Genomic DNA, 21,787 nt, shown 5'->3' on the forward strand with positions numbered 1-21,787 from the left:
AATGCATAATGTAATTCCAAATTGCATTGCCATTTGAATTTTGCTACATATATGCTTCCATAACAAAGTGTACTGTCGGCAGTGGAAACGCGACCTCGGAACTGAGCTGGGCTATACCGCCCCCTCCCTACCGCACCTTTGCGATCCGATCCGTTCCGCACCCTGCAGTGGAAACGCGCCATTAAAGTGGTTTCTTCTGTAACTAACGTAACACAATGACATAAAGCGCTGACATAACCAGCGCTGCTATCATCTGTACCTGTAGCCCGCCGGCCATTGCTTAGCAACCATAGTTGACACCGGTGTTGGACATGTTTTGGTTGTTCAAAGATCAAGAGATAAAGTATTTCTATCTCTCCTGTTGCCGCCTCCTTCCCTCCCTGGTCCTCGTCTCTGCCTCCGTCTCGGTGCTCGCCCTGCATCTCCTCCTCAACCCCTGTTCCCTCTCTCCTCTCCTCCCTCCTCCTCAACCCCTGTTCCCTCTGCCCCCCCCAGGACTCCCTGGCGTTGGGCAAGACGGACGAGGAGGCTCTCAAGCAGTTCCGCCAGAAGTTTGACGAGGCGCTGCGAGAGAGCTGGACCACCAAGGTCAACTGGATGGCTCACAACGTGGCCAAGGACAACCGCTCCTAGGGCAGCTGCCCCCCCGCGGGGTGGGGGTGTGGGGGGTTGGAGGGCGAGGGGCTAAAGGGGGTGCCACGGAGAGACGCATAGAAACAACTTATCTATATATTTAAAGAAGGGAATGTAGAAGACACCCGCTCCCGCCTCACCTACCCACCCCGCTCACTTCCTTATGTTGTTCTGAAAGACAGAACAAAGAGAACTTCTTTCAGGCCTTTTGACATATTTGTGGAATAACCTATGGCACTTGCAGGTTTTGCACAAGTACAGTCGGTGACCGAGCACACACTCACACACACTTGCAACCCATGGAAGGAACTTACTCTCCAAACTCTATCGTCTCTCTCCTATATCTCCCCACAACAAATCCCAGCCGCCAGCCCCTATAGACGTACTGACCGTGGGGTTGGGGGCTCCGGCCCACTGACTGATGAGGGAGAGGGGTGCTTCAGAGGACGAGTGTGGGTTGGCTAATTTGTGTCCGGAGAACATCAACGGCTGGTCCCACGCACGGAGCCAACAGAGGCATCACGCGCCACGCCCAACTACTGAACTCTCTAAGATAAACGACGGGTGTGGACGGCAAAAAACTGAAAAAAGACGTGGAAACAGGAAGAAGTCTTAAAACTTAGCCAAACTATATGCAACGGCCACAAAGGATCACAACATTCTTGTTCCTTTACTGCCTCCTGCTAACCATCAACCGTGTGCCTCAAGTGCGGGAAGATTGTATATTTTTATTTTTATTTTTTTGCCGTTTTAAGATATATAAATATATATCTTCTGTTTTTTTTTGTTTTTCTCGTTTTGTTTTTATGTGCCAGACTACTTTATTGCTCCACAGAAGTGTGTGTGAGAGGAACAAGTTTTTAAAGTTTTTAAAAGAACCAGAGGAATCGAATACCTTGAGCCTCGTCCACCATTGTAAGCTAAGGGGTAGCGTGGAACATTCCAAACACTGGAACCTTGCATGAACAAGACCTAGCAGAGAATAGGAATTACTGAACGTTTTCTATCAAAGTAAAAACTTTATTTTCGAGTTTGACCGAAAAAATTATTAAAAGTTGCTTCTTATTTTTTTTGCTTTATCTAATTCAATCAGATTTTTTTTTGGTTTTTAACAAAGGTAAATAAAAGCAATTCTGCTAAATATATCCGCTTTAAGGAGTTCATGTCTTATACAGGGCCTTGCCTCAGCTTGTCAGCCTTTCAAAGCACAATCCACCTTGTGCTATAATCTCGACAATATCGGAATCATGTAACATGCCTTTCTTAGGACCAAACTAAAGAGAAAAAACTTTGGTTGTTTTATTGTTAATACATATTTTGTAATTATTTGTTCCAAAGTTGAATGTTCTTGCAAATAAGTGCCGCTGTAATTTGAAATGTATTGGTTTTGATATAGCAGGGTGAGGGACACTGCGATACAATGCTCCAATCTAGCTTTTCGACATTGGGTGCTCCCTGCAGCACCTGCATTGGTTGTTGTGCAATATCCATAAACAAATATATGAACTGTATCTATTAGCATATGAACCCTTGGGCTTCAGGCCCGAGCCCAAACTGGAGGTCCCGGTTGGTTTATGTGTGATGCTGCTGTACTTCCCACTGCTAGCCTTTACATGTCTCCCAGACACTGGATATTGTCAAATGTACAGGCTTTTATTATTTCGCTGGTATTTTGTTTTCATAGGAGTTTTATTAAAGTTATTTTTCACCAAAAACTCAGGCAATCTCTGCTGTTGTCCCAGTCCTGGTTGCTGTTTAATGTCGCTGATCTGGTTCAAAACAAACTGAATGATTCCATCTTTGTGGTTGCTCGAGTCTTGTTGTGAATTAAGTTTGATTCCAGGAGATGAAAATATCCAGATCTGTGGGAATCGACTTTTTTTATTATTCGGCCGAGAGAAAAAAACTTGTCAGGGCGAGGTCCCAGATGGTGATGCCTCTCCTTCTTATGTCCATAGCTTGCTTTCAGTGAGGCTGCAATGTTGTGCCTTTTGGAAGTTATTGCTTTGAGTGTCAACATTCAGTACACGACTAGTATGCTGCCCTTGCTTTACTATAGAAAAGGATAACATCTGTGTTGTGGCTCTTCCCCCACAAACTGCATATGGCACCGTTCTCTACTTTGAAGTGGCATTCTTGCTTATCTTATCCAGACCACAATGGAACACATTGAGTTTTTGTGGTTGTTGATTGTCTTATCTATTTGTCTGTAGAGGTCCATCTCTTTATTCTTTTTCGCAGAAGCAGAATAATCTTGGCACTAAATTGTTTAACACTTAATTCACTACTGCTGGATAGTGACATGGTTGTGACATCATCCCCAGGCAATAATGTGTGCTGGTCCTATTCCCCCGTTATGTAATAACGTAATGTCTACTTCCTTCAATATGGTGACTAAGCCCGGAACTGTACCATGTGTATCTGGAGGCGGTTTTTAGGTCATTGCATACGTAACCACCGAGTCCTTCGAGCTCTATTTTGTGTTATTATAATATTGCGTTGGTTGCTGCTAGTGTTTTCTTTTTTATTCAATTTCCAACTCAGACTTCACGCACAACACAGGCAAGCGAAAAACATGCAACATGAGTCTCCACGTGCAAAGTGTAACAGTTTTACGTAAAGTGATAGGCAGTGGTTTGAGCCAATCACCGCCCTTTGTCGTTATAGCGTCACTTTCCCCATGGAAACCCTCGGCTTCAGCCAATGACCGGCAGATATTCTGGAGTCTAAATTCAGGTCGCTCCGGGAGGTGCGGAATACCGACTACCTGAAGTTAATGACAATATTCCCTTCATGCCGTCAGCATTCAACACCAAGGTGCATGATCCAACTTCAACCACTCAGGTTTGTGATTTTTATATGAGCATTTTCTTTTACCAAAAAAAAAAACGACCCATGCGAAATAATCCAGTTTGCTAATTGTATTTTACTTATAAAAACAATTTCAGAAGCTTGTTTTTTCTTACAAAAGTAAGGGGTATGTCTGGACTTGACACTTGTCCCTACATAGCAATTATAACCCTATTTTATTGTGCGATTTAACACTTCAACGGTACCTCAATATAACTGTGTACCTGCAGTGGTTTGCATGTCAACGGGTCTGCGTCATGAAGGAGAAGGAGTTGAATGGGAGAAAATAATTCTGCTCCAAAGTGGTCGTTTTTAATTCCTCATGAACTGCAAATCATTCTTCATAGGCTTGCAAGTCTAGTTAGTCTTGAAAATAAACACATCCCACAGCCTAGGAACCCTAGGCTTACCATACTGTTGTGTATTCAGTCTTGTGTGCTGTTCCTGTTACTCCACTACACCACCAGATGGCGCACTTACCTAGTATTATACTGAAACTGTGTGTGATGTTGAGTGAGTAGAAGAAGAATACAGTGATACTCGTTGAGTAAACCTACAGTGCCCGTCTCGTTCTTTATTCTATTATATTAGGAAGTACAAGTTAGTATAGAACACATACCCATTATATATGTGGAATTATATCTAAATCCTATATAGATATAGAGAGAGCTATTCCAGTCATTGTTTTTAATCTGTGAATTAATTTATGGTAAAACTCGGAAACTTTTCTTTAATTTGACAAGAATTGTGTCTCAGGGTTTAAGTTTTTCTTACCTGTATTTCTGTTCCCATTTCAAATGATTATAGGCTGTTGTCCAAAAGTACTCTCACTGTGTTGGCTGTTTGGCTTTTCCATAACAGCGTCAGTGGTTTATTAGTTCAGGTGCTTGCTTCTGTGGGTAGGCCTATGTGTTTGCATGTTTGTTCGTAGAAAGCCTGCTCACATGCAGAAGGTCATCAGATCAAGTCAGCTGATAATAGCCGCCACCACCACCATACTGCTATGAACAGTGGTTGAACTGTTTTGCCTTTAGGAATATAGGCTACAGTTGATCGTTCTGGAACACAAACTTTCAATTTGGTGGCGTGCGTTTGTGTGTACTTGCATGAAAGGTACTTGCATGAAAGGGAAAGGCCTCCATGATATGGTTTGCCCTTTTCATTATTATTAATCATTATTCTGTTCCCATCTAAAGCTGCAATTGATATCGCTCTGACCTAGTCAAATGCAGTTTGTTTTGGTCCAGTGGGTGACTTCCTGTTATTGATTAGGATTATCTACGGAGATATGATCCTAATAATGGCTTCCCCAAACAATCATGATCATCTCATCCATGTGCTAGCCCCGTCGTGTCAGGTTTCTAATACTGTATGTTTTGTTTCTGTCTCCCTTTAGTTCCCAACACGGCTACACTTCAGCACTTATTGCAGTGCTGAGGCCTTGCTGAAAACAGCCTAACCTCAGCCCTGTGCTTGCTTTACTGGTGCACCCCACCTCCCCTGCTGTCTGAGAACTCCAGCCCACTGCGCTTCCTGCACCCCAGCACGGACGGGCGTGCAAGAAACCAAGAGAGAGTCAGCTTCCGGCCGCAGGAAGAGGAAGAGGAGGAGGAGGAGGAGGAAGGCTCCCCCTGCATCCCCATCGGTCAGCTGCACCTCATGGCCGGGTGCTACCCCGAGGGAAGCGGTGGACGGGACCGTCCCGAGCTGGAGCCGGCACTGGGCCTGGCGTCCGAGGGAAGCGAGAGCAGCCAGGAGTGCCCGGCCTCGCCTGGGTCGCCGCTCGAGAACAACAGGAAGCGGGCGCGGCCTGCCTTGCACGAGGACATGGAGATGGGGGGCAGCGGCTCCAGCGGAAGCGGGACAGAGTCCCATGGCAACGAGTCCCACGGCAACGATTCTCAAGGCAACGAGTCGGTCGGCAGCTCCAGCGGAAACGGCAAAGACTCCGCCCTGACAGAGTCTTCAGAAAGCAACAAGAGGTGAGTGACGCCCCCCCTGCTTAGCTCAGGGTCTCCCCAACGCCACAGGGAGAGTGCAATCTAGGCCATGGATGTGCGTTTCATTAGGCGTAATGGCATGGACGTTCGGGAGGCTGTGAGTCATAGTCGGCGGGCAGTCTCAGCAGGGGACCTGCTCTGTGTTTCAAGGCTCTAAATGTCCAGAAGTGACGACACTGCGCTTCATTAGAATAATGCTTTCCTGTTACCAGAAGAGACAACAACGGTACTGCTGTCATACAGAAGGAGGGGAAATTAAAACGTTGATTGGCCACGATTCACCAGTAAAGCTTAAAGAGACTAACTTACCAGATTCTGCAATGCAGGGCACTTGTGTGTGACAATATATCAAATGAACCTAGTAACAACTGATAAACGTCCATTGACATGATCTCCCTCTCCAGATATATGATTATAATCATTAGTCTATATTCGATTGCTTACGATACTTTTGGACACATGGACCTCCAGCCACTGGATGAACCTGTAACTGTGTAGGGTATTACGTTTTCTGTAGATAAGTGGAAGCCATTATAATGGCAGCTCTGACCGTCATTTCATCCTTTTTGACCCGGGCAGCTGTCAATTGACGTAGATTCAAAAGACCTAGCCCCTTTTGACCACTTCCCATTTACACAGACAGACAGACACACACACACACACACACACACACACACACACACACACACACACACACACACACACACACACACAACGTGCCAATTGAAAACCAGCAAAACATTGGGCTTGTGGGGGGTGGACAATATAAACTCTTTAAAACCGTTCAAACCGCTCTCCAAAACATGATGGTAAACACGCACTCAATTTTCATTTACAGCGAATTGACTGCAACTTCAAAGTGCTTGCGTTGATGGAGCTCCTGGACTGGTCATTGCTGCCTCCTGCTGAAATTAGGCCATCCGAATTGTTCTAGAGCGATGCATTTCCTGGATTCTGACAAGATGGACCATGTCTGGATGTCACTGGCTCCAAGTCAGGTTTTTATTTATCTTAGCAATGTTGGAGACTAGGGCATTGCTGGCCAACACCAACATTTGGTTTTATAGTGTCAGGTGATTTGGAAGTTAAAGTGAAAACACTAGAAACCCATTTGGGAAAAAGGATGAACTCTGACCTGTATTACATTAAAGGGAAGCTGGTTCAGGATTGTTGTCCCCACATTGCGTAACACAGCCTCTGACTCATCTTGCAACGCCGGGCAGTATTTGTATCCATGCAATACAAACAGCCCTCCCTTTGTGGAGAAAACTCTGAGGAAGTCCTGTCTTCCAACGTATCGGGACGGGTAACATTGTGCATCTCTCCTGCTGGAAATGAATGGAAGCAGAATGGCAGGGCGGAAGGTTTAAATCCTCGGATTTTAATAATGGGTTCTGTATCGTGATCCAATGTGCAGCCACTCATTTGTGCACAAACAACAGATCCATTGAGTGGTATTCTTCCTATTTTTTCAATCTTTGTGTTAGGCCACGGTGGTTGGGGTTTTGGCCAAAGTTGTTTTAATATCAATGGCATATATATGACGTGTGCTCAGAGTAGGCCTCACATGGCCGGCCACTTGACCATGGCAACACGCCCCACGGTGGGATGGGATCGATCCAGTGCTAAGTGGGCCCCTGTTGCTGCGGAAGTGATGCTTGTTGTTCTGAACCAAGCTTCTTAGTTGTTAATTCTACACCCATGTCTTCAAGGGGGAGCTAAGCTAAGACAATGGGATCAGATCTCTGAGATGGATTATGTTAGGTATTAATGTTAAAACAACAACCACCGATTCACTCTTAAATAAAACTGATGTAGTCTAGACAAATATTGACGGTTGTGAAAGGCCTGGTTACAAGTTGTTTCAATACAATTTGTTTATAGTATTTTTGGGCAGACAAATGATGAACATCTGAGAATCTCTATAAAAGACGCTATGTTTTTATTCAATCAATTTAATATAATTAGTTGGACCTTCTCCGAAGGTCCATGGATACCCTTAACTCAGGCATGTCTGGCATCAACCATGTTTATGAAACATTTTAGACTTTGTTTTATTAATCTTAAAAATTCAGCCATCCCTTCCCACACTCTATGTTTTGCGACGTCACAGGAAACGGAGGGCTTGTTGTGTGTTGCTTGCTGGAGCTGAGTGAGTTATGTAAGAGCGGAGGGCTATTGTGGATCAACAGGGATGTTGAATGAAAAGAGATAGTGGTGTAGTGGTATCAGCGGCAGAGGCCAGTCAAGAGCCTCCGTGCTCGTGTAACACAGTGGCCGTCGGCCTGTTATCGCACTGTTGATGTTACATCAGAACCCCTAGTGTGTATATATATATAATATATATATATATATATATATATAGACCTGGCTTAATTTCCATAACTGTCATGCATATGCTGACACTAACCTGGGGGACGCACCTGCACTCTCTGCAGCTGTTGCGATTATTACCAATTATTTCCACTTTTATGACGACGATCTTGCCGTTCCTGCAGCGGTTCCACCTTCTATTGTGTGTGGTACGTGTCCTGATGGCTAACGTCCCCTTTCTCCGGGCTTTGGTTCCCCCCTCGCAGCTCCAACTCCCACAGCCCGTCTCCGCCCAGCAGCTCCACCGCCTTTAGCATGCTGAGCTCTGAACAGGACCACCCGTCCACCAGCGGCTGCAGGTCAGCACTCGCAACCTATTTTCTGCACTTACTCCACGGTTTACGTTATTATAGTGTTATTTTAGGAATTAAACGGCAAATTCGAAAGAAATGTTAGCTGTTGATGCATATATTCGAATATTTTAGAGGTCAAGGGTCAATGAAAGCATTTATCCCCATCCCCGCCTACTGAGGTATAAACCAGGCACTGCCGTTCCCCTCCGTGCTTTAAACCCCCGTGGTTCATCGCATGTGGCGGTGTTGGCCATTGAACCAGAGTGTTTATGTTGGCTGATGCATGTGTGTCTGGTCCCATGCGACCCCTGCAGTAGCGAACAGTCGGCCAAAGCCAAGACGCAGAAGGAGCTGTTGAAGACGCTGAAGGACCTGAAGATGCACCTGCCGTCTGAGAAGAGGAGCAAGGGGAAGTCCAGCACGCTCAACACGCTGAAGTACGCGCTGCGATGCATCAAGCAGGTCAAAGGTAAGAGGGATCTCGTTTTTTGTCTTGGGATGCAGAGTGCCATCATTTCAACTGCAGTATTCCATCTCCATTCAACCATGTGTATATCCTATATTTATTTCTGTATGTACATTTGGCTTTTACAAATTTGCATACATGTGTTTATTACATGTGTTTATTTTTAATACATGCATACACGTTGTCGAGCGCACGTTGTGTCGACAACGGTGTCGATGAAACTAGGCTATCAAAAAGCATGGCGTGGAGGTGTCACTCATCGTTCACGCCTGCATGTTAACGTGTGTGTGTGTGTGTGTGTGTGTGTGTGTGTGTGTGTGTGTGTGTGTGTGTGTGTGTGTGCTCGGCAGCCAACGAGGAGTACTACCAGATGCTGATGATCAACGACAGCCAGCCCCCCGGGCCCGACGTTTCATCTTACACCATCGAGGAGATCAACAGCATCACCTCGGAGTACACACTGAAGAACACGGTGAGCCCCACCCCTCATCCCCCCCAACACGGCTGCACCTGATGAGGTCCACGCCCTCAGAGCCAGGCGGCCGTGCCCTCCCCCCCCTCCGTCAGCCTTGTGTTGTACTGATGAATCCTCTGGGGGCATTCAGAGTGCATCCTGGTCTCTGATAGTCATTTAGCGAAAGCGTTGACTCAGAAGAACAGCACCTGGCTGTTGATGTATAGATATGATATAGATATGGAAAGATTGGCTGGGATACTACTACTAAATCTACCTACCAAAGGCTGCCTGACTCTTTGACAGGAGATTGAAAGACAAAGCCAGCGCCTTAAAAACTGTGCACACTATTGAATTAAAACCCATTGGAGCAATAACAATGTCTGCTGTTTTACTGATTTACTGACATGCTACGAGGGGAAAAAAGGGTTTTATCAAAGAGGAATTGGGCAAAATGAAATGACTTTAAGGACTGAGCTTAACGGTCCCCCACCCCCCTCTCCCTGTGCGTCCCAACAGGATATCTTCGCGGTGGCGGTGTCGCTCATCACAGGGAGGATCGTGTACATCTCGGACCAGGCGGCCGCCATCCTCAACTGCAAGCGGGAGGTGTTCCACAACGCCAAGTTCGTGGAGTTCCTGACGCCGCAGGACGTGGGCGTGTTCTACAGCTTCACCACGCCGTACCGCCTCCCCTCGTGGAGCACGTGCACCGGAGCAGGTACGACGTCTGCTGGGTCTGGGACGCGCGGTTCTGATGCCCGTGGGAATTACCGAGAGCAGATTGGTCGGATGCAAAAGTTTTTTAGATTTCTTTTACCGTGAAATTCGACTTTAAAAACAAATCACAAATCCCGAAATGTGGATGAGCCGGGTTCAGCCATGTGAGGCTGGCAGGTAGGGAGAGCCAGAACGGTCAAATGTCAGCACTCACCTTCGCCATCGTCTCTCCCTCACGGGGAACACGTGGGGGACACATAGGATACGACCCCCCGACCCCTCACACGCACGCGCACACACACACACACACACACAGGGTGGTGCATAATCATGTCGCCCGCCCACGCGTCATCGACACATCTCCATCACCCAACTGGTCCATCTGAAGGGTGTGACGTTGCTAATATTCATGCTTATACTAAACAACAGTGGAACACTTCTATTTTTAGTGCATTTGAATCTGAGAGAAATATTAAAGATTCTTGAAGTAAAAGCTGAATTGAAGTGCAAACTGTAGGCTCTGTGGTACTCGCAATTACTAAGTTTCAAATCTGCGCCCCGCTCCAAATATACTGGCACCATCAACCTTTAGCTGGCCACATTATACAGTCTTTACTTGTATGAGATACACACAGCTCTGTTCAGTGTTCAGTGAGCTAACCTAGATTATCCTCGCCCACTATTCCTCCACCTGGGTGAAAGACACCATTTCAATCCATGATTATAAATATTATTTCTGACTCTCTCTCTCTCTCGCTCTATTTCTGCTCTGATTCTCCCTCTTCCTCTAATGCAGAGTCGTCTCCCACAGAGTGTATGCAGGAGAAGTCCTTCTTCTGCCGCATTAGGTGAGTGATCAGAGCTGCTGGGCCAGCGTTTCCATCTCCAATAGGCCCTAAGTCAGGCCGATAGTAGACCTATGTCGCCATCTAGTGGTCAGATACATGGCATACAAAAATATGAACAGGTGGCGCTTTTTGGGGATCAATATATCCCTGTGTTTTTTGTTTAAAAAAGTACTAAAAGAAATACATCTGTAACAAAATGTGGAACATGAATCTGATTTCAGAAGATTGGACTTTATATTTCAAACCCCAGCTTAACTCCTTAACATCTCTCTCTCTCTCACTCTCACTCTCAATCTCACTCTCTCACTCTCTCATTTATATGTATAACCAATGACATCATTCACTCGTTCGATGTGTGTGTGTACCAGTGGGGGTAAGGAGCGCGAGGGGGCCCTGCGCTACTACCCGTTCCGCATGACGCCCTACCTGATGAAGGTGCAGGATGCCCAGCTGGCTGAGGACCAGCTCTGCTGCCTCCTGCTGGCCGAGAGGGTGCACTCCGGCTACGAAGGTGAACACTCCAACAAGAACCCCCCGACGTCGGCGCCCCCCAGCCCCCCAGTATATCAACAGCCTGTATAAGTCAGAGAGAACCGTGATCATGTGTTTAAAACATTGCCCTGCCTCCATTGCCACAGCGCCACGAATCCCTGCCGACAAGCGCATCTTCACCACCACACACACGCCCAACTGTGTGTTCCAGGACGTGGATGAGAGGTGAGCCGGACCACCTTCACCACCCCCCACACACGCACACACACACGCACTTCTGTATGACGTCGGCAAGTAGAACTGCTGATCCTTCCATGAAAAAAGAGTAAGTCAAGGTTGGACAAATGTTAACAATGTCTTCCCCCTCCCCAACCCCAGGGCCATCCCTCTGCTAGGCTACCTGCCCCAGGACCTGATCGGGACCCCCGTGTTGCTCAACCTGCACCCCAGCGACAGGCCTCTCATGTTGGCTGTACATAAAAAGAGTGAGTGCCTCCCTGGTTTTCTACCCTTAGACTATGATTTGCTACCGTCCACGGGGTAGGCTGGTAGACATATCCGTCCATTATACATCTAGGTGGACACACCCACTTGACGACTACTTTAAAATACAGGAGATGGCAGATTTTCAAACTGCTCGTAATTGCTAATCACACGTACACCTGGTGGCATAATATCACCCCTTTAAAGGTTGTATCAGCGATGCTGGGTGACGTCACTTCAGATGGTATTTAAAGTGAGATCCCAAACAAACAGAGCCAGCTCGTCCCTCCCTTCCGTGTTTCGTGCATCCAGTAAAAACTATCATGAACGCAGCGCAAAATCCCACAACAACCACCCCTTCGAGATTCATCCTATGTAAATGCGTGTAAAAACACTTCCAAGAGTGTCAGTGTGAATGGGTGTGTTTTCAGGGTCAAACTTGTGTGAATGCTTTTATAAACAAACTCTTCCTTCTCCTCCAGTCCTGCAGTTCGCCGGCCAGCCCTTCGACCACTCGTCCACGCGCTTCCGCGCCAAGAATGGCGAGTACGTGACCATCGACACCAGCTGGTCGAGCTTCGTCAACCCCTGGAGCCGCAAGGTGTCCTTTGTGATCGGCCGCCATAAAGTCTGCATGTGAGTGGTGTTAAGGCGCACACACACAGACCCACACAAACACACACAGATGCCGCACAGACGCCGCAAACAGACAAGAGATTCATGTTAACATGAGGCCGACGTGCAGGCGTGAACGATGAGTGATAGCCTAGTTTCGACACCGTTGTCAACACAACGTGCGCTCAACAACGTGTATGCATGCATTAAAAATGTATGCAAATTTGTAAAAGCCAAATGTACATAATAAATATTGGATATTCACATAGTTGAATGGAGATGGAATACTGCATTTGAATTGATGGCATGAGAGTTGCTGTTGATATTTACAAGAAAAAAAAGATATCCTTCTTACCTTTGACCTGTTTGACGCACCCACACACACACAAATAATGTACCTTGTGTGAGACAATTGTTGTTATTGTTTTGACTTGGAAATTAGTGTTTTGGACATGGGAAAATGTTAATATTGATTTGTGTTTTCCAGGGGTCCCGTGAATGAGGACGTGTTTGATGCACCGGTGTTCCACGGAGGAAAGATCATGGACTCTGACATCCAGGAAATCAGTGAGCAGGTCCATCGAGCGCTGCTGCAGGTACACACACACACACACACACACACACACACACACACACACACACACACACACACACACACACACACACACACACACACACACACACACACACACACACACACACACACACACACACACACACACACACACACACACACACACACACACACACACACACACACACACACACACAAATTCCCTTATTTGTTTAGTTTTTTTACCCACTATGCAGTTCACAACCTCTAACGCCACCCTTCCTCCGCCCAGCCGGTGCACCAAATGGGCTCCAGCGGCTACGGGAGCCACGGGAGCAACGGCTCCCATGAGCAGCTGCTGAGCGCGGGCTCGACCAGCGACAGCACGGGGGCCCTTGCTGGAGGCCCCGCCACCGCCACAGAGGAAGAGACGGCGCGGGCCAAGCCGCGCACCTTCCAGGAGATCTGCAAGGGGGTGATCATGCTGAAGAACCAGGACCCCCAGGTGTGCCTGCAGCCACCCGCGCCCTGGACCCCCAGGCCCGAGCAGAGGCTGAAGGCCGCTGATGGTGAGTGGCAGCCCGGCCGGACACATCCATGTTTGGTGCTTTCTCAGACGTTGAATTTTAAGCGTTTTCTTTTGTCGCACCTTTTCTTTGACCGCCATCTGTGATGTATAGGGTATTTGAGTGGATGGTTGATTATGTCAGACGTTATGTTCTAGGTGTGTCATTTTGGTTCTTGGTGTTTGGAACCACACAGAGTTGCATAATCATTAAGTGTGGAATAAAGTTAAAATAAATGTTAGACCATGGTTTTTGTTCACTGCTCGAGTTAAAATGTGTTCCATGTCTTGTTTTTATCGCTCACCAGCATCCTTTCCGGCTGCACTGACGAATCCCCTGGTCCGTCTGAATGACCTGGTGCCCAAGGACAGTACTGCAGCCAGCATGGAGGACCTCCCCTGTAAAGACCAGAGCGTTTACTCCTACCAGCAGATCAGCTGCCTCGACAGTGTCATCAGGTAAGGCCATCCAACCACTGTTGCAGTCCAGCGTTTTATGAATCCAGGCTGCTGTTCTGTGTGTGTGTGTGTGTGTGTGTGTGTGTGTGTGTGTGTGTGTGTGTGTGTGTGTGTGTGTGTGTGTGTGTGTGTGTGTGTGTGTGTGTGTGTGTGTGTGTGTGTTTTATCCTAAATCCTTCTCTCCTGGGACTCCGTCTTCTCCCAGGTACCTGGAGAACTGCAACATTCCCGGTACGGTGAAGAGGAAGTATCAGTTCTCCTCCCACACCCCCTCCTCCTCCGACGAGGAAAAGAAGGGCTCGGAGAACGGTTTCCAAGGCCCGCATGACACCCACCAAGGTAGGCCCACGCAGATCAGCCCACCGAGCCACGTGCTGCACACACCTCAAACATGTTTGGGCTTTTAAAATCATACATTTTTACAGTTAAAGATGCAATGTTTATTATTTGCTTGCTTGCAGATAAAATAAATCTTGAAATGTCTGTAGGAAATGCCGATCGATAGTGATTTCAATAATGTTATCAATAAAATCATATCCTCACAAAATCCCATTCTTCATGATGAAAAGTTGGACATTGTGTTAGTATTTTTAGTTATTTACCAATCGTTATTCAGATGTACAACTCATCTCTGTCCCTCCATCCAGGCTCCATGATGCTCAAGGGCCCCAAGAAGCCTCTGGCGGCCCTCCCCCTGGCCCGCAAGGCGGAGAGCGTGGTGTCCATCACCTCTCAGTGCAGCTACAGCAGCACCATCGTCCACGTGGGGGACAAGAAGCTCCAGCCCGAATCTGGTGATTCCCCCTTGCCCCCCCCCATGCCCGCACACACCCCATGCTCCAAACCCTCAATATGGCCTGTTTGTGGGTGAATTATTTGTTGTATAATAATCATGACAAGACTAGCCTCCATGCAGACATTTGACATTACCTTTTAATCCATGTGAAAAATGGGATTCCCTTATGCGACTGTGTGACTAACCCCTCCATGCACCCTGCCCCCCCACCCTCCCTCAGAGATCATCGAGGACGTGGTGGAGAGCCCTGCGCCCCCTCCCCCACCCGCCAGCGTGGTGGAGTCCCCGCCCAGCCAGGAGAAGGAGGCCTACAGGCGCCTCGGCCTCACCAAGCAGGTGCTGGCGGCGCACACCCAGAAGGAGGAGCAGGCCTTCCTGACCCGCTGCCGGGAGCTCGGCGACGCCCACACCTTCCAGAAGGACTGCTCCACCTACCTGCACCGCCACCGCCGCGCCACCAACGCCGAAGGTAGCGCCCTTGAGCAACCGTCGGAATGCATGGTGTTTATGTGCAGCCATGTTTCATTGCGGTGTAATCGTTGTATCTGACCTCATCGTCTTAGTATTGGACAAAGTATTCAGTGCGGTAGAAGAGAAAATACATTCCTATAATCAGTTCCAAACCTCATCGATAAGTCCTACATCTGTAGCATGTAGCAGTTAGCATGTAGCACAACACATACCAGAGATGGTACAATGAATGGGACAACGCATGCAATGAAATTAGTCGTGGCAGGAGGTGGTAACTCACGCTGAATATCGTCTCCGCCCTGCAGAGTCCTCAGGGGCCCGGGGGCCACACAAGCAGGGCGCCGGCCAGCCCGAGCCCGGCGCCAGGAAGGGCGGCCGGAACAAGAAGTCAAAAAAGCCCCGCATGAAGCGTCCCGACTCGTCGGACAGCGGCATGTCCGACCGCAAGCCCCGCCCCCCTCTGCAGGGCCTCAACCAGACGTCCTGGTCACCGTCGGAGGCCTCCCAGTCGGCGTTCAGCGTCTCGTACCCGGCCCTGGTTCCGGGTTACCCGCTCTCCGTGTACGCCGCCGCCCAAGCCCGGTCGGCCTGCCCGGAAACCCCCCTCTCCAGCGGCTTCGCTGAGGTCCAGAGCAGCCAGGCTCCTCCCACCGCCAGGCCCTTCGCGGCTCCCATCGTGGCGCCTGTGGTGACGCTGGTGCTGCCCAACTACCTGTTCCCTCAGATGGCTCCGATGGGCCAGATGGCCGCGGCCCCGAGTCCGGCCTTCTTCCCTGAGCAGACGCAGCCCCAGCCGGCGTACACCGCCCAGACGGCCTACCAGCCCGCCTACCCCATGCAGCCGCAGGCCCCCTACGCCACCCTGGCGCCCCAGCCCTTCGCCCCCAGACCGGCCTTCATCCCCCAGCCTGCGTTCGTCCCCCCGCCCGCGTTCCTCCCCCAGCCGGCCTTCCTCCCCCAGCCGGCCTTCCTCCCCCAGCCGGCCTTCCTCCCCCAGCCGGCCTTCCAGGCCCCGCAGGCGGCCTACGCCTCCACACCGCAGCCTTTTCAGACGCAGCCCGCCTACAGCCCCCAGCCGCACTTCTCCCTCGCTCCCCAGGCGTCCTTTGGCGTCCAGACCCAGTTTGTGACGCAGGCCCCCTACCCGGCCAGGCCCTTTGCCTACGCCATGCGCGCGGAGACCCCGACGGTCCCGGACCCCCGGGACGGGGCAGCGTCGCGCTCCTCCACGCCATCGTCGGCCGGCCGCGAGCCCCCCGCCTCACCGGCCCCGCTCTTTGAGTCGCGCTGCAGCTCGCCGCTGCAGCTCAACCTGCTGAGCATGGAGGAGAGACAGCGCTCAGCGGAGCGGCCGAACGCAGGGCCGCCGGCCGGACCGGGGCCCCCCGTGTGCGGGGAGATGGGCGTGGCCCCCGCCGAGGACCTCCATCAGGTGAGACCAGGATTCATGTTCAGTGGGGCAGTGTTGTGGAGAGGCAATCAAAGGGCTTCTGGACTAGCTCTTTCAACACAATAATAAATATAAAAGTAACTCATTTCTTTCCATTTAAAAAAACGTTTATTCCAGTTCTCAAATCCAACTGGGGAGTGCTAGTGTTTGAAGTGGATTGAACCATTTTTGTGCACAGAAGAGAAACAGAGGAGAAATAGAATAACACAATTCTTATTGAGCAAGCTGTCCGTTTAGTGAGCTGTGCGACAGTTTTTTAACACGCATGCCCCACTTGGTTTGTTATACAGAACCATCTGGAAAGTTTTCTACTTGGCCGAGGCTCTTTCAAAAAGGACTTGGCATTTGGTTGCATGAACCATTTTCTTACAGCCGTCGATCCGGTAGATCACATAGTTCCCCATAGGACGCTGATTTGGCCCGACACGTAAAGGCTGACGAGAGGGAGTCTAATCCAGCGTCCTCGCAGGGTGGAGCGCCTTAGCCACTTGAGAGAGTGAGAGGGTGTGGTTGTAGTGCGTTTTGTACGGGGGTGCGTCTCTGACGGTCGCTCTCTCTCCTTGTGCACGCAGGAGGAGTCGCCTGAGGACGAGGCCCAGAGCGACGGGAACCTGACCTCCAGCGACCTGCTGGACCTCCTGCTGCAGGAGGACTCCCGCTCCGGGACCGGCTCGGCCAGCTCCGGCTCCATGGGCTCCGGGTCAGGGTCCGGGTCAGGCTCCCGGTCGGGGTTGGAGTCCGGGTCTGGCTCCCGGAGCTCCGGCTCCAGGAGCTCCGGCTCCAGGGGCTCTGGCTCGGGCTCCAGGTCGGGGGTGGGGTCCGGGTCAGGTTCGGGCTCCGGGTCCAACGGCTGCAGGACCTCAGCGAGCGGGGCATCCGGGAGCAGAACTGGTCAGTCATTAACCGTGTGTGTGGGGGTGGGGGTGTGTGCGCGTATAGTCAGTCAGTCAGTCAGTCAAACCTTAGAGAAAGCCATGAATGTACATCATTGCAATATTAGAAATGACTTTTTTTACATTTTGGTCCTGACTTAATGACTATTACACATGTGGGCGCTGAAACTGCACCAGTAATGGACCACTATTTTACCTGTTTCGTTTTGGGCTATTGTTGAGATTCTCCTTTTTCTTTCAACAAAGGCAATACAATGCATGCACAATTGTGTTAACAATCCCAGAGCCATTAGTCTTCAGTAGAGTATTTACATGGTGGGTTCCTCACTAAACAACCAAGGGAATTACATTAAATTAAAATAAATGTAAAATGCATTAATTAACACTGGATACAAGATGTATTAAAAAAAAAAAACCTTTCCATATTTTTCTTTCCAATGCCCGTCTCTGAACCCCCACATGTTCTTAAACTCATGGCTCCTCCTGCTCTCCACAGGAAGCCGCAACACTAGCAAGTACTTTGGCAGCGTGGACTCCCTGGGGCCCGACCCCAGGGTAAAGGCCAGGGCCAAGCTGCGGGGCGAGGCCGGCTCGGAGGCCGGCCGGCCCCTTGCTCCGGGGGACCGGGAGAGGCTGCAGGAACCCCTGTGGTTTCTGGGGGCCAATACTGGCGACCAGGTCATGATGACCTACCAGATGCCTTCCAGGTGAGGGGAGGTGGCTTTGGAGAGAACACACCCAACAGACTGGCCGATGGAACAGTTTATTGTATTTGTTCATTCATTTCCTAATTTCCAAAATAAATGTGCCAATTCCTTCATTAGCAGGATGAGAATGATTGTTGAAATTGCTCAAAGGTTGGGAAAATGTGAAATTAATAAGTGAAACCATACCACGTGGCATTATTTGATTTAAACAAGCAAAGGATGAATGTATAAGCAAACTATAACTAAAGGGCCCTGTTTTTTATTTTGCATCAAGTGAAATCAATTCAGGGTCAGTTGAGGATAGGTTCCTTTTAAGGCATTAGCAATAGAGCCTCTTAGTTTCCTTGGCAACTCGGATTCATACCTGGGCCCTTGTCGATGTTTCTAAATATCCTCCTTCTGTGTGTGTGTGTGTGTGTGTGTGTGTGTGTGTGTGTGTGTGTGTGTGTGTGTGTGTGTGTGTGTGTGTGTGTGTGTGTGTGTGTGTGTGTGTGTGTGTGTGTGTGTGTGTGTGTCCAGAGACATCCAGAAGGTTCTGCGGGAGGACAAAGAGCGGCTGAGGCTGATGCAGAAGAGCCAGCCGTGCTTCTCGTCGGAGCAGTGGAGGGAGCTGGTGGAGGACCACCCCTGGATGAGGAGGGGGGGCCTGCCCTCCACCATCAATGTCAAGGTGAGACCCTGCATTTTATCGGAGAGGGGGGGGGCACGTGGAGATTAAGATTACCTTTTTTTATTATGAGAATTTGATTAACTTCTATTTAAGTCCCATGTAGATGAAGACAGCCATTCATTCATAAGTACTTAATTTATGCCAAGATATATAGAAAAATGGTTTGAATCATTAAGATGGCCCTCAGTTGTTGGATTTCCAACAGATAAGAGGATGAATAGTGATATATATTGACATTTTCTGATTATTGAACAAAACAACAACAACAAAGACCTTCTTCCAAACCGGCCCCTAAACATCAACAGGGTTGTTGTGCACATTAGTACAAATTGCTATCAGGATAATCACCCTTCTGAAACGATGAAGGTTAGCTAGCTCACTGCTTGATTAACTCACAAAAAGTGAAGGGGAAACAAACACAACTTTGTACAACTACTCATGTTTCTGTAGCGGTGGAAGCAATCGGTGTACTGATCTAAGTGTGTGTGTGTGTGTGGTTTCCGCAATCCAGGAGTGTGTGTACTGTGAAGACGCAGCCACGCACCCTTCTGCCGAGGAAGACCACCCAGAAATGGACCTTGGGGACAGGGTAGAGGAGAAGGGCCGACAGGACCAGATACAGCAGCCCCACGAGGCCGGACCTCAGCCCGACTTAGGGTCATAGACCCCTACACACACACACACACACACACACACACACACACACACACACACACACACACACACACACACACACACACACACACACACACACACACACACACACACACACACGAGGGGATGACATGCACCATTGCCATGGCATCAGATGCTTACATTACACCACATGGAATTACATTGCACACACATGCACCTGGGCATCTCTATAAACATGAGGTATAAACTTACGTGCCTTGGGGACTTGCATGGCAACACTGTGCATCGAACAATTTCACGTGTGTGGAACTCTCCTCTTTGCGGCCATTTGGGATGGCGTTGAAGCTGTGTACACGTGTGTGTCTATGTCTGTGTGTGTCCAGGAGCAATTATGTATGATAAATAGGAAGAGGTGTACTGCAGACCGCAGTACCAATCCCCTCCTTCCAGGGGGCAGTATGCTCCAGATTCTGAAGGCATTGTCCAACACACTGTTCTCTGCTCATGAAACACAAGCCCTCACACATGTTCTCTCTAATACCTTTGGTGCCCAACTTGCGTAGCTCATGACTATAATCATGCGAAAATGCCTTCGTTTTTACGAGCTCAGGCTTAATTGTATTATTGGTACTTTTATTCAACTAAAATGGAAATAATTTCTGAATTTTATTAAGGAATTACAAAACAGATTGCCACTTTACTAGGCAAAATATGCCCTTTACAGACTTTCTATATGTTCTGGGGACGGTCCTAGGCAGAGCGATGAGGCTTTTTGGTGCAGGTTACCAAGCTCTCTAGTTGTTCCTTCCTGGGGCCATGTAGCATGGACAGGCTGTTCAGTGGCTAGTCTAAATATACGCTTAAATCAAGAAAGTGTTTCAATCAAACTCATCCACTTATCCCCGCCCTTTATTTATGTATTGTTGCCGAGAAAGCACAGAATTTTGACCAAAGCTCAGAAAGGTGGTTCGACCTTTTCAGCTCAGACTTACAGCCGATGATTTATCTTGGGGAAACAACATATATATATATATATATATATGTGTATATGTATATGTATATGTATATATATATATATATATATATATATATATATATATATATATATATATATATATATATACATATACATATACATATACACATATATATATATGTGTATATGTATATGTATATATATATATATATATATATATATATATATATATATATATATATATATATATATATATATATATATATATATATATATATATATATATATATATATATATATATATATATATATATATATATATATATATATATATATATATATATATATGTGTGTATGGGTACAACCCCACACAAGCTACTGTTAAACTCATCCCACTGACCACGGGGAACTCCTGTATTATATGGCCATTGGCCACAGCCCTGCATCGGGGCTGGCCAGTGAAAATGGTGAATGACCACGCTAGTGTCATTCATCTTTTTGAGTGTTTTTATTTAGTTTTGTGGCTCAGGATGGTAGGAGAAATATGTAATGTTTTTTTGCGTCACACTGAATCAATAACCGGTGAGCAGCGTTGCACACAGTGGATAAGTCACATGGGCAACATGGTATCAGAGTGCTGAAACACACATTGGTCAAGTGTGACTATTCATTTTATTTAACCTATTACAAAGGTCACACAATCACAGCAACTGTAAAGCCTCCTTATTGGTCCCTTGGGCATTCCAATAAGCTATTTTGCTCATATTTATATGTTTATAATGAGCTGCTTGTCGCCTCGTTATTGTTATTTATTTGTTTATTTAAATGACAGTCAGTGGTTCCTATGGCTATGTCTTTGTGGAATAAAAGAAAGTTGCTTCAAAAGTTGACCTCATTGTAAAGGCATATTCACCATGTTGAAGTTGTATTGTACAAACCAGGGTACTGTGAACTTTAAGAGGTCGTCTCTGTCCTCTGGTTCACCAGCCCCATGAGTTTAGAGCATCTTGGACTGTTTAGACTAGCATTAAGCACTGAAGCGGAATATCGGAGGACTCACAGCGGTCGAGGATACAGAAAAGCAAATCACCATAGTTACCTTACACACTGTGGGTTTGAGTGTGTGATGCACAAACGCATATGCAACAGAATGTGGGAAGTAGAGCACTGGACGTGTTAATGTGTTATTGTGCTCACCGTATGAGGGAAGCTATGCTCATTATATTAAAGACATGGGGACTCTGGGAGGGTCCATATTGGCTCCATCATTCAGTTTACGAGGACTAAGAACAATTGTGGTGCGGGGGAGCATACGAGAGGGTTGTGGGGGGTAAGGGCGCTATGAATCAAGTCAAGTCCCTTGGGTTGTGTTGAAGTGATTTGA

The 21,787-nt window shown here is 48.0% G+C and overlaps 2 protein-coding genes across 4 annotated transcripts in view; both read left to right on the forward strand.

The window, feature by feature from the left end:
- Positions 1-5,016, forward strand: part of pik3cb (phosphatidylinositol-4,5-bisphosphate 3-kinase, catalytic subunit beta) — a 60,110-nt gene extending 55,094 nt beyond the window's left edge. Inside the window, exons 24-25 of one of the 3 annotated variants that reach the window (XR_008904364.1) lie at positions 496-4,192; positions 4,880-5,016. Coding sequence is in view for 1 of the 3 variants with exons in the window: in XM_056610909.1 (XP_056466884.1) it covers positions 496-633 (138 nt within the window). In the remaining 2 variants the exon portion in view is untranslated. Of the gene's footprint in view, positions 1-495; positions 4,340-4,879 lie in introns of those variants that run through there. The other 2 variants (XR_008904365.1, XM_056610909.1) reach the window with 2 other exon arrangements.
- Positions 4,938-20,434, forward strand: LOC130405735 (period circadian protein homolog 2-like). The gene is made up of 21 exons (XM_056610906.1): positions 4,938-5,465; positions 8,063-8,155; positions 8,464-8,618; positions 8,966-9,087; positions 9,589-9,790; positions 10,586-10,637; positions 11,006-11,148; positions 11,276-11,354; positions 11,508-11,614; positions 12,095-12,248; positions 12,715-12,823; positions 13,073-13,349; positions 13,654-13,804; positions 14,010-14,143; positions 14,452-14,598; positions 14,821-15,069; positions 15,377-16,503; positions 17,094-17,412; positions 17,911-18,121; positions 18,641-18,791; positions 19,303-20,434. The coding sequence occupies exons 1-21, from the start codon at positions 5,143-5,145 to the stop codon at positions 19,453-19,455; spliced, it is 4,458 nt and encodes a 1,485-aa protein (XP_056466881.1). The 5' UTR covers positions 4,938-5,142; the 3' UTR covers positions 19,456-20,434.
- Positions 20,435-21,787: the final 1,353 nt, after the last annotated feature.

The sequence above is a fragment of the Gadus chalcogrammus genome, chromosome 16, assembly GCF_026213295.1.
Source record: "Gadus chalcogrammus isolate NIFS_2021 chromosome 16, NIFS_Gcha_1.0, whole genome shotgun sequence".
In the NCBI taxonomy this organism is placed as follows: Eukaryota; Metazoa; Chordata; class Actinopteri; order Gadiformes; family Gadidae; genus Gadus; species Gadus chalcogrammus.